The 13,901-nt window shown below is 39.4% G+C and overlaps 1 protein-coding gene across 8 annotated transcripts in view; it reads right to left on the minus strand.

Annotated features, from left to right (window-relative positions):
• ARID1B (AT-rich interaction domain 1B) overlaps positions 1–13,901 on the minus strand; it is a 288,228-nt gene that overhangs the window by 60,942 nt on the left and 213,385 nt on the right. For all 8 annotated transcript variants that reach the window (XM_042815785.1, XM_042815791.1, XM_042815750.1 and 5 more), the window contains one exon: positions 5,943–6,122. In XM_042815785.1, the coding sequence (XP_042671719.1) occupies positions 5,943–6,122 (180 nt within the window). The remainder of the gene's footprint in view (positions 1–5,942; positions 6,123–13,901) is intronic.

The following is a 13,901-nucleotide window of genomic DNA, read 5'->3' on the forward strand; positions in this document are numbered from 1 at the left end:
GGCTTGTAAGAATCCATTACAAAAGCTCAAGAGAGAACCTTATTTTTGTAATTTCATGTTCTCATTCTTCATCTTCCTGCCATTTCTGCAATGGGTTATACTCACTGGATCCTTGCACCTAGTCATTCTCTCCATTTCTGCCAGAGACGCTTCAGATTGACCACTTGCCAGGCCCCTAGGAATAGTGCCTCTCCCTCCCTTCCCCGTTAAGTGCAAAGCCTGGCTCTGCCAGCAGGAGGTGGGTTAGCTCACTGCGCACCTCTTGTGGGAAAGCTGATGTTAAAAAAGTAATCATCAATACCCCAAAGCTGATAATATAAACAGGTGCTTCACTATAGAGGATGGCTTGAAAACCTGCCTGAGCCCAATCTCTGTTGTGACAGGAACAAACTGCACCACTCACAGCAGCAGCTTAAATAATGTGAGTACTGACTTTCTTATCATATTGAAAGCTAAGAAAAAGCCAGTGTTTGGTATTCTGTTTTAGAAACAAACTCAAACAGCATGAGAAAGGAAAAAAAAAAGCAAAGATATGACAGAAAAGTATTTTAAGAAATGGATTGTATTACACTGCTTCAGTCATCCGTTCTGGCTTGTCTTTATTTCCATCTCATCCAGCTTAGTGGAAACACGACCCATTCCCCCCCTGCGGGATGCCGCTGAGCAGTTTCCTGAGTGCTCCCAGCTATTCCCACGCTCATGTGAAGGCAGCAGGCAACAGACTTCCTGAGTGTGGAAATCAGCCTCCTCTCTCCTCAGGCCTGAGCTACCAGGCAGAGGAGTTGCTGGCATGCAACTCCTGTTTATATTTAAAGTAAATATATGCATTTGGCATTTGAACACACGCATAATTAATTCATACGCTCCTGCTGCTGTGCTTTGGCGAATTCTCCCCTCCTCCCCACCCAGCAACTGACTCACTCTGGTACAAGTTCTCTTCAGCAAAAACATGTGTGACCTATGCTTTCCAAGGAAATGGAACAATGCTTCATTTCTGTTTTAGAAACCCAAATTGTGTGTGCGGCTTTTTCACAGAAGGATCCCCGATATGTGGTTTAGCAGAGATGAAAGGCTTCAGACTCAGCTGTTTGCTGCCGTCAGACCGCCCTGTCATTTCTTCTCCTCCTCCTCCAGGCTCAGAGGCTGCTGCTTACTGACCATTTTCCATTCAGCGAGCCACTGCTTGCAGCCGGTTTTGTCTGCTGAGACCTACTCTAGCCACACCTCCAACCCAACAGCTGTGCCCACAAACTGAAGGGCTCATTGGTTTCATATTGTTCTGCTCAGTGTTCGACCTGCATTCAACCAGTGTTCAACACAGAACTCAGATGTTGCTCGTTTCCCTGTTCTATCTGCAAGAAAAGGGCAATACAGTAAGATGGAGTGTATGTGGGCTCAAGGACTGTTAGCCCGTTTATGTACACGCTAGTAGAAACACTGCTTCCAAAGTGAAGCAAATTCACTCCCTGCACTAGCAGAGCTGATATCCATAATCACTGGGAGCTACTGTCAGTCCGATTTACATTAAGCCAATTTGTTTTGTCAGTTTGCCTCTACAAAGTACAGTTCAGCAGCACACTTGGAGGAGCAAACACCAATGCTAAATACTATTGCTGTTTTGATGCTATTTTGAATTGGGACAAAAAAATCTCTTCTTTCATGTTTGGCTTCTCCAGTGTAAGCACAACACAGAAAAAAAAAGCAGTGGAATCTTCTCCACAGAAATATGTGGCTGAGTTAAAATAGCTCCTAATCATTCATCTCCAGGGATACATGTCTAAGAGCACAGGGAAGTGCTATTTTCTCAGTATGGAAAACAAGTTCCAATGTTTTTCCATGTGTCCTCGTATCCACGTACTTTTTTCCTAAGCGTTTCCTCAATATACCTCAAGTACTAGCTATTCATATACCTTTCCTAGATCACAAAAAAAGGCAAAACAAAAGCCAAGTGAAATACAAGAGGAATTGCCAGGAATGAGGAGTGCAATCTTATTTCCGTGTTTCTCTAATAGATTAGTAATTTGTTGGCACTGGCTTTGACAGAAAACAGATGGATGCAGCATTAAACACAATGAATGCAGCAGATGCTAGGCCAGCCCACATCAGCTGGACGTGTCAGCCAGCCAAGTCCAAGAGCCCACACTTTTCAAGTGGGTACAGGCCTGGCAGCAGTGGCTGCACAATACCGTCTAACAGCTCCTCCCCTCCGTATCCAAGGGATTTTTGATTCCAGCTCCCCCCAGCCGGAGCAGAATTGTGCCCACAGACACAGCGTCTCAAATTCACCAGAAAAATAACAATGTGGTAACTGGAATCAGGAAAAAAAAAAGAACTGTAGCAAGGATATAATATAAAAAAGCCTACTAACAACCTGCCAAAGACAGATGTTCATGCTTACTGCTGAACTTCAATCCACTTTGTCCAGGTTTTCTGAACAAGTGCTCTGATGCCTTGCCATTTCTAGGCAAGCCAAAAAGAAGGAAATGTGAGAGCTGCCTGCTAGTTTTACTCTCTGCTTTAGGGACATAGGTCAGATTTGTGGTATTAAAAATAGTATCTCAAAGACATTTCAAAATTGTTTACATGTTCACTTAACTGTTAAGTAATTCCCCCTCCACTCCCTAGGGATACAGGCAATTTAAATACGTTGTATTGAATTCCTCTGAAACTCACTCAATAGGCGTGGTTAATATTTAAGTCTTCACGTTTTCACCCCACATACCATAGCACAGGTGGGACTGGACTCTGAGGCCCAGACTCTCAGGACACTTAGGGGAGCTCATCAGTAAGGTGCTACCATTTAAAACCTAGGCTCCTGAAATCAGGGGAGCAAGATACCAAAGTGCTTCTGTGAAACAACTTTAATTCCAACATTAAGGGTTATAAAGCACAGATACTCATCTCTACTGCAAACATGAGGGGGTTTAATTTTCTGTGAAGTTTTGGGGTTGAGGCTCAAATGTATTCTGTAACAGTTCATCTCTCTGTTATACTCAAACAGAAGTGTTACTGCTGAATTCAGTAGGAAAAGTTAGGGAGTTAGGATGTGTTTCTGACACCCTTTATTGATTTGCAGTGAGTTTTTTTCTGCATCAGTCTTAAAAGATCCAACTGACTGCAGTGTTTGACTGCTCTCCTGAGAGAGCGCTTAAGGGCCATTCTGCAGTTCGATGCTTGGGGTCACAGACCAGAGTTTCTTTGTTAGCTCACCAGCTAGATGTTTCCCAAATACCAAACAGAAAGACTGCTTCAAAAACAACTTCCAAGCTCACTCTGTGTCTCTTTATTCTTACGGACAGGAAAATGCCAGGGGTTAACAAAAAACTAAAATTAACGTTCTGTACTGTATGCTCCTGGTTTATATCAGAGACATACAGAAATAAGCAGCCAACATCATTTTTTATTTTTCTGGGAAATGCTTTCACAGCACTGCCCCAGGTCCCCAGTACGGAATTGTTTCCTGGACAAATACATTTTACTCTTACAGATCTGTAAGCGTCAAGTAAACACGTGAAATACAGATCAACTATATGCATTTGATGGATCATTCTGCTCCTGAAAACTGCAGGCTAATTCTTCCAGCCCAAACTTACTGGTGTAATCTTTACAACAGTGAGCAGTTCTATTGCAGAGAAAGACACCACCAGCATTGAGCAAAGGCTTACAGGCTTACATTGAGCATGCAGTGAAACAGAATATTTAGGTTATGTTTAAACTCATCATGCAAGCTTAGCGTCACAGAATAATTCAACAAATATAAAAATGCAAGTGGTCCTGTCCACTGTAGCCTCTGCTTAGCAATATTCTAGAGGAAAGCTTATATGAACAAAATGAGGAACGCAAACGAATCCTTGACAATTACTGTAGTTTAATAATGTAAGAACTAGTTTGCATCCCAGGTGATTTTTAATATATTTGTTATTTCGGCAATAAAAAGCAAATGGAGTAACATTATTATATATTCATCATTGCTGGCATGTAATTGTGCTTTGTAAGACGGTATGTTAAGAGATGCAATTACAGATTACTTTCATAAAAAATGAAAAACGCTATTAAAATCTTAAATCCAAGTAAATACATGACTTTGAAATATCACCATATTCATCCCAGTATATTATTAATGGTCACATTAGCCCAGTGAAAAAGCAGTATCCTTCTGCTCTATTTGTTACCTGTGGTGCTTAAATACTGCAGGGCGCTAATTTTATCATGACCAGTGCATGGGATCAACAGTACTGTCTGAGAGCTGGCAGAAGAACATGCTTTTCATCCATCACACTATTCAGCAGACCCCTCTGAAATGGCCTCTTAATGACAATGATGCTCATTTTCTTCCTGCCCCTCAAGTTCACTTTTTAATAGCAGTTTCTTCCTGACCGCGACCCATAAAATCATTACATAGGCACTTTCATCTACAGTGAGAGGGAAAGAACTGCTGAACTAAAACAAAAAATAAAGTAGTATTCGGTGTGTTACTTAAATGCATTGATTTAGTACAAAAACTTCTCCACTCAATCAGCGTGGATGGCTAATGTTTTACTGCACTTGACACCCACTATTCCCATGGTTTGGAATCTCAGCAGTACAGCTGGAAGTCAGAATAGCACATCATAAATCCACTGGATTTTTACCAGTTAAGCTAGTTGCTCTCTGTGCAGATAAAAATAAGTACTTGGACAGCATTTTATGGCCACAAAATGCTTTTCAAATAAAAGGAAAGCGCCAGTCAACTGGAGTTAGGTAATTAATCTTCACACATGGCTATAAGGCATTACTAGCTCCATCTTACAGTTAAAGAAAGCAAAGCAGAGAAACGAATCTACTTGCCTAAGCTGAAAGATGGAGTAAAAGGCAGAGCCAAAATTACTAAGCAGGAGATCTTGGCTTCTAGCCCTGTGCTCAGACAACTAAAACAAATGTGACCCAGAGATGAAAAAGAAAGGAACACTGCATAGGGCAGCAAGACTCCCTTCAAACAAACAACAGAACTAGTTCTCAGAAACCCTGGAGACTAAAATAACCATCCTTGTTAGCGTGTGCAAGCCAATGAGCCCTTACAGAATTTCCCACAGCTGGCTCCAATCCTTTTTGAGGATTTTAAGTAAGAAAGCATTAGTAGGAAGTGCTGAAATAGAAGAGCTTATTGATGTATGTTTAAAGAAACACTGTCCCTCATATACTCTGACTCTAAGTTCATTAAACCCCTAAACACATGCATGCTTTATAAAGCTTATCCATTAAAGACAAAACAATAGACAAGTTCAAGGTTGTAAGCATTGAATGTCCAGGGGCAGGGACTGTTACTTCTATTTTTGTCTTAGTTCTCCAACAATTCTGTCAAACAGCATAATAAAAGGGACTGTCTTTCTCAGTCTGAAAGGTTGGTTAAAATTCACAAACCGTATGCATGAGTGCTCGATATTATATTCCCATAGTAGCCACTGTATTACTATGCTCGTTAGGAGACTTTAACCCTCGCAGTCGCTATGCAATCTCACACTGGCTTTGGGATTCCATCTAAGAATGTAAGTCCTATTTTGAGATCAGTGCTGTGACCCTTCTTCCATGCTTGGCCAAACTCATCCTCATTGCAGATATGACATCCTCGGCCTCCTGAACAAATGGCAATCCAACAGATTTGTAATTTCCTTGTCCAATTTATGATCACTATTTTTACACAAAAGTGCCAATAATAAAAGCAACCTCTTCCACAAGGTGTAGCTCCACCTCTGAATTAGTTTCACCTGTGACTTTTTTTTTTTAAGAGGAGGACATGGGAGTGTTCGTGTGTGTTTTTTTTATGTCTTTTTTATTTCAAGCAGTCACACACCTGTATATTTGCCTATTTACATATGTAATACATATATTTTTTTAAATTTACATATATATATATATATGTGGGTGTGTATATACATAGATGTATGTATTAACAAGAATTTTACCTTGTGGTCCATACTGGCTCATCTGAGGCCCATAAGTACCACTTGAATTACTCTGCTGAAAGCTACCAATTCCAGGATGCACTTGGCCACCAGGTGAGGGGTGTGGTGACATGGAAGGTCCAGTTTGTTGAGGTCCATACTGTGACATTTGGGGGTTCCTCTGTATGCCTGCCATAAAACCTAAAGGGAAAAAGCACCAAAGTAAGATTTATATTCAGATGACTGTTCTTTATTTAAGAAATCTCTAACATTCCAAAAAAAAAACACAAAAAAACACGCCAACCTCAAACCTGCCTTAGCTTTTTGCAGACTAAAGATACCCAGAAAACTGGATTCCCATAAAAGAAGTAAAGGCACCTTAAAGTCAGCAAAGCTGCCTCAAAATCCACAACCTGTACAGAATGTTCACAGGCTTTTATTTGTAAAAGAAAGAGGGAAAGTCATGCTTAGTTACAAATGGCTGCTGATTTTAAAACTAAAATGATCTTTAGAAAAAAACGTTAATGGCAATCATCTGGACTAACTAAAAAATAGTAATGAATTTGCCTGATGATTGATGGTAGGAGTACTGTAAATTCCAAAATTATAGGTTGCTACCAAAGTATACACATTTGACATATAAAAGTCCACTGTAAACAGTCCTATAGTCTGCACACTCTCAGGAGCTAAAATTTCCCTTTATGTTCAGACCAGCCAAACAAGCTGGAAAAAAAGGTCACTTTGGTCTGTATCTGTGCTCTAGGTCCTTCTACCACTCTGTTACCACTATGTCTGTACTGACTTCTCTCTTTTTCCCCTTTCATAAATGTATTAATTAATCTCAATTTAACTTATGTTTCAAAAACTGCAGCAAGAAACCTAGTAAAACGCTACAAAACCTGGAAGCTTCATATAAAGAAAGAGAACTATGCCTATTAAATGGGAGATAAAATAAAGGTTTTGTGTTCTTTTTTTTTTTGTTTGTTTGTTTTTTAAGATTTCATAAAATGAGAAAAATGCAGCAAAATCCTGCCCACTAACCATGTATGGGAGCATGCTGGTTTTGTAATATTTTGCTCTGAAATGTGTTAGTACAGCTTTCAATGTTGCAGAAGATGTACTAAAAAGACAGCAAATTATTTCCTGATTTGAGGAAAACTGCTTTCTTTTCTGTTCTCTACATGTTAAATTCCATCTATTTCTGTAGAGCAAAACATGGTTGTACTGAGGGACAACACTGAGGCTGCAGGTGGCTCCACAACAGCCTCCTGAGAGGGGGTGCAGCGGCCAGCAGCTCACCCCTGCCTGGGGGTGCGTGAGATACGACGTGCTGCTGCCAGGCAGGAAAACATGCAGGAGCAAATCTGCCTTTTGGCAGCCTCTTGGCTGGTCCAGGCACGCTGCTTTGCGACTGTGGAGGGCTGAAATGTATTTTCCCTGATTTCTCCACATCGCCTCTTCCCTGTTTGCAAACCGGCGACAAAGTGCTTTGCGGAAGGGGACAGACAGTATCTCCAGGTTGTACAAATGAAAAGCGGTGAGTGCATGACTAGGAATTAGGTTTTGAGTCCAAAGACATATAAAAAGCTTTTGAGCCCTCCATAAATCTTTATTCCGTAACAGAGACAATAAGCTCAATGCTGCAGGTTGTAAAGAAAAAAACAAGCACTAAGATGGTCTCACACTCCCTTGTGCCCAGTTCTTTCGAACTATAAACAGTTCAACTCATAACATGCTAAAACTCAAACAACTTTAAGTTTTAGCAGAATACGTAGAGTTTTCCTGACCCCTGTGGGGCCCTAAGACAGCTGACTTGATCACACTTGAACTGTGAAGTCCAAGCTCAACACCTGCTCTGGAGGAAGCCCAACCATGTGCACTGGGATGCAGCGAGCCAAGTAAATGAATGAGGAATGGTGGCTTGGGAGCTAACAAATATCAGCTGGGAAGCCCCAGCCTTCTGCAAGAAAAGCTCATAAGAAATTCTCCACTTAGCTTGATTTTGAGACAGACCCCTCTATTTTTAAACTAGTTCCACTCTCACACAAATCTTATTACAAAGTCTATGTCTGCTTCTGACAGTACTGTAACTAATTTAAAAACCTAATACAATCGTAAGTCTTCGTGAAATAAATGCTTGCATTCCAGACACACACACATACACCCATATATATCACACTCATGGGATCCATTTAAATGAAACATTTTGTACCGGTCACACTAAATTTTTTATCATAAAGATGGCAAATTTAGTCCTGTATCTAGTAAGAAGTGAGGGTTTTCTGCTCACCATGAGCCTTCTAATCTAAATGAGATAACTCTACAAACGTTGTTCTGGACACAAAGGGTTTTCAGACAAGTAGTTATCAGAGGCAGTACTTTCCTTAACACCGCAAGAGTAGATGACACGTTAACAAGCTACTGCTTGCATGAGTTGTAATGATTTCCAGTTGTGACGCTGAGGAATTGCTGGTTATTGAGTCTAGTAGGGAGCATGGACAACAGTTTTGGCCAGATCTCCTGTGGTCAGAGCAGCTCCTAAGGGGACTGGAGCAATAAGTGAAATAAATATTTCCACTCAAATGAACTCTTCTTCAGGAAACTTCTAATCTGCTTCTGATGCTGTGGAATGAACTGTCTGGCCATGTGTACAGTCATGAATAAAACATGCCAGGACCACTCCCTGGCATAGAGAGGGGTGTGGGATACGTGTGTCCGTCCAGCTAACCCTTCCCACTCAGTCCTGGCAGTCTCATCCACATCTCTTGTAGCATTCCCTCATGCTGCCTCATCCATGTCTGGGCTGTGTCTCATGGAGCGCTCATCAGCATTGGATAAAACCATGCCCTGGATCATGCCAGAAATTACACAGCGAAGATAACTGTGCAACAGTACCTGAACTCATTCTCTGACTTCAGTTTATAAAGATGCTGCAGCAGACATGCAGCAGGTGAGCTCGGGAATTGGATTAACACAAGAACAGAACAGACTCCTTAAAAGCTTGTGCCACCCCCCCAAAGAATGTGAGATCACTCTCAAATAATGTTGACTCTGCCATATTCAGAGCATAAACAAGGAAAGAACTAAGGAAAAATGAAGCCCAATATGCAGGAAGAGTATCTGTGCCACACTATCTTCTATTATTGTCTATATGGTATGTTGAAACGTAGCCTTAAAATAGGATATGTTCCAACTTCTTCCCAGAAAGGAAAGGAGTCATTTCGGTTACAGATGTAACTGAAGATATGGAGAAGAAGCTGAGATCAGGTCTTAATACAATCAAAATTCCCTTAAAACAAAGATGCGTCTGTCCTTATCTAGCTCAGTGAGAGCAGCTTGCATCTTCAGAGATCAGTGCGTAAGTCTGAAGTGCTTCAAGCATTTGCAGAATGCTCAGACCTCTTAGAGAGGAAGAGGATTCGTGGTCAAGACATTAACATGCTTTCATCAGAAAGAGAAAAAAACATCAATTCTATAAATTTGATCAGAAACGAAAGGGAGCAGCTGGCATACATTCATTTTTCTTTATTTACACACATTTTCCCCAGTGTTCAACTTCATTTTATAACCGATACAAACAGAAATAAATTTTCTTTCCAGAAAATTAGATGTAAGATAAAGCTTGCTTTTGTAAAAAAGGGAACTAGGATTGCATTAGAAATGCACTGGAGTAAAGGCAGTGGAATGATTAAACAGCCAGTCTACATCTGACATGTCAGCCCCTATGACAACGGGGTGGTTTTTTGTTGTTGCTTTTTTCGAAATAAATTGCTAGGAAACAGCCATGAGTTAAGACTTTAAAAATTGCAATGACAACATGCTCATCACAGAACAAACCTACACCCTTCCTCTAATATTAGTGATAAAAGAGGTACAGATGATGCTTTACTTGCCATCACAACAAGAGATTACTTACTGAGAAAAAACTTGAGCAGAATTCAGCAAACTAAGCTATTTCAGGAATAGATGAATATACTGAGCCTTCCAAAATTACTCTTGTGTTTGAGCTATTTTTATACTATATTTACACAGCTAAAGAATGATCTCTTTTATTGAAATCCAATTGAAACTGTAGTCATCTTTGTTTTTTTTTTTTAGTGACAGTATGACAGTAGCATATTATTAACAATTAGCTCACTGCTACGACGACCATGTGCTCCCACATTCAAACAGAACATACATGCAATTTTTCATAAAAGTCAGGCAGCATCACATTTTTCTTTCTTTTTTAGCAAAACACAGGGATATAATACAAAATAAGCAACAATTATTCTATCTATAATGGAAGTGTTTCTTCTTCGATAAAAATACAAACATGAACTTCCCATTGTAATTTATATTATTAACATCTTGTAGCATACATACAGCTCATATAATGTATGATGCCTTTGTAAAACACCTAAAATCTTGCTTTTTTTCCTTATGCCTAAACGTACTTAGAAGAGAATTATGCACCAAGGCTTTCAATTCCATCTGCACAATGACCAATACAAAATAATTTGCTGAATACTATCTCTTTGGCTTTAACCACAATAAAACCCTATACAACTGGCTGTTGCTGTAAAGTCTGAAATGGATTCTCCTGATATTTTCATCTTGGTTTGAATATGAAAAAGCCCTTCCAGGAAAGCAGGAGTTCAAATACAAAAGGAGTGACTGCAAAGTAAGGAGTTACTGCGTATCAGCTGATAGACAGTAACTATCTACTGGCATACTTAACCTACAGTCAATGAGAGACCTTTTGATTTAGTCAGGAGTACTTCATTGATTTTTATGAATGAATCAAACCTGAAAACACACAGAACACTTACCCATTTTAAGCTCAAGAAAACTTTGATGTTTACAGCAATAGGAGATCATAATTAAATTACACATTTGATAAATAAAAAATAAGGACAGATAAAACTTGCCATGGTACTTTGCAAAAAAAGAGCTTATGTGAGGAAAAATTATGTCAGGATAATGCCATTTTTAGAAAGGAATGGCTGGTGGAAGAGTATTGGACCAAAAAAACTCAGCAGTTCTTCAGGATAGGAAACAGGAAAGCTCCTCTTGTTCAAGGGCAGACACTAAAGAAGGAGCTAGACCTGGTTATCGCTCTGGAAATCATGGAGTGAGAAAAGAAGAAACATATTGTATATATTTTCCATTCATCAAAATTCCTACAAGACAGCTCAAAAGAACTAATAAAAATAGAGCTGTTTTTTGCTATCTATAAGGAAAAACTTTCAGGAAGCGTAGGGAGGAAGTCACACAAATTTCCAATACTTGACATATTAGCAAGGTACATTCCAGTACCCTGGAGAAAAAGATAATAAATGTTTGCACACTCATGACACAGTTTCTGGCAGACATTCCTTCCTCAGGCAACCATATGGGTATGCAATGAGTGTGTGGTCATTGGAAAAGACACAGTGAGGGATGCTTAGATATCAGAAAAAAAATCCAAGGAGCCAAAAGTTGTATGCAAGTCTAAACAAGTAACAGCAATGAAAAAACTGGGAAAGGTTTGACCAATGTACCAGAATTCAAGTAAATCCCAAGTGTAATCATGTGGGTGGCCTCCACAGCAAGCAGGCAAAAAATTTCTTCACGTTAAAGAGGATGTACTTTCCTCAGCTCTTACTTTTTTGAAGATAGCCTTATTAAAACAAGTAACTGGCAACACCACATATGAAACCCACACTTGTCATGCCCGGAACCTACAGCTCAGTAATATGCACAACAGAATGATGGCATGAACAGATTAGCTTGCGAAGTGGAAACCTCATTTAGATGATATAAATACTAATTCTCAGTATTTCTGTCCAGTTAATAGGCTGGTTAAAAAAAACAACAACAATAACAAAACACCTTCACAAACAGATGGCAAACAAGACTTCGACTCCATTTAGCACAGCTAAGCTACAGCACTCTGCCAATAAAATATCTTTGGATGGCTCCAGTACGGGACTGTTAGCCAAGTTTCAAGCAGCAACACTGACACGGGTAATATACAGGTAATGACTACACTAACCCTCTGCTAGTGCCCCAGCTACTGAGTGAGAAGAACTCATTCAACTGAAGAGCAACGGTATTAAAGAATGCATGGAGACGACTGACACAGGAGAAATTTAAATACTTATCCTTTAGCCTCTAATCATAAGGCTAACAATCTTCTTGATTTTTTTTTTTAACTTTCAAAAAAGATAGAAAAGATTTTTAAGTCCTCACATCTTTCTCCAATCAAATCTATTTTATAAAGAATCCCAAACATCTTTTCACTGTAATTTTTATGATTTACTGTGAAAAAAATCTTGATTTCCACACTGAGCAATTTATTCAGGAAACATAATGCCTTTCCTTCTCATAAAAACATCTGAAGTTCTCTGAACTAGAGTAACAGCTACGTGGATTCTCTACGGTACTTGGACACATTGGCATCAGCCAGTACCTGCTGTTGATTGTCACGTTTTTCCCAACTATTCCACAAAGATGGTTTTTTGCGTACATAGTATGGAAAGCATCACTTTAGCAAAATCAGTGCTGCCCGCAAAGAGTACTGAGGTTATTTCTCCTTTTCACAAAAGGACCAATACTCTATTTAAGAAAAAGCACTGGCTTGGCTTTACTTATTTTAAAACACTCTCTTATTATGCTATACTATCTATTTCACAGTCTACTGTTTATTTGTCTGACTGCTTCTCTTCACAATGTGAATAGCTTTGGGGAAGATGGAAACTAATGACCTAGCTAAGGTTTTAACCCAGACCCCCTAGTGTTTTACCAGCTGTGCTATTAGGTTAACTGGCTGAATCTCTCCCCTCTCTCTTTGATACTACAAAACCCTCTCTATGTATAGCATGCAATAATGTTTAAATTTTTCCCATCCCTAAACTTCCCTCAGCTACTGCCTACCCTTGAAATTCACATAATCTATCACTGATAAATTAGAATCTGGGGAAGAATCAGACAGATTACCCATATGGTAGCTACAGAAGAAATATCTAACCTTTTGTAATGCAAACTTTACCTAATGTTGTCTGATGTAAACTTTAAGTGCATAGAAGGAAAGACATTTGTGGAGAAGTTGATAAACAGAGCAAAGACACATTGCTTGTCTACTATCTTACACATAATTTGTTACTGTAGTATGTCTTAAACAAAATGCTTTTACTATGGTGCTTGGAAAATCAGGGTAATGGTGAACTGCAGTACAAAAGCACCCTTACAGCTCCCCCTCCACCCCATCCAAACTTGAAGCAAATCCTCAATTTCACTGGGAAGCTTGGGCTGCTGGATTTAATCTGAGTAGCAACATGAAAAACCTGAGGAGCCTGCCTGCTTTGTACAATCAACATTTGTGTAAGCTTCCCTAATAACATGCATACTTATGAAAATCATGGAGGAGAGCAAAAGAAGGAACAGCATTTTTCAGTGTGTAATGCACAAGGCCTGCAGGCTTAATGGTCTAAATTTCAGGTTTGAAAAATTTAACCTCCCCTGAGACTCCTGTTCAAAGATTCCACAGCTCAACTCAGATCTTCCTTTTCATGAAGTAAATACACTGAATATCACGGGATATGGATGTTGTGGACAGAACTAAAATATACACAATATCTCATTTCTGTCTTGGATACTAGTAAAATAAATCATAATATTTTTCAAAAATACAAAATCAGCACGTTGTCCTCAATCACAAATGTCTTTGTCTCGGTTTTATTTTACCATGAATTATGATTCGACTGATTCTTCCCTGCCTTGATTTGCAGCTGTTCCCTGACGAGTGTTTATTCTGCAGCCTTTTGGGATCCTTTGGGATGGAAAGAACTATCTGGTGCTAGCTATTAATACACACATTATTATATAGATTTCAGCTCACTGCCCTACATGTGAACTTTAAAAGGCATAAAGGACCTTAGACAAGAAGTTCTTTATTTTTAGAGAAGCTTCATAAAAAGGTTAACTTAGGTGCTGAGAGAGCAGAGCGTCCTTGAAGTG

Source organism: Centrocercus urophasianus, unplaced genomic scaffold (genome assembly GCF_019232065.1).
Source record: "Centrocercus urophasianus isolate 14NV4802_14NV808 unplaced genomic scaffold, USGS_Curo_1.0 seq_10, whole genome shotgun sequence".
In the NCBI taxonomy this organism is placed as follows: Eukaryota; Metazoa; Chordata; class Aves; order Galliformes; family Phasianidae; genus Centrocercus; species Centrocercus urophasianus.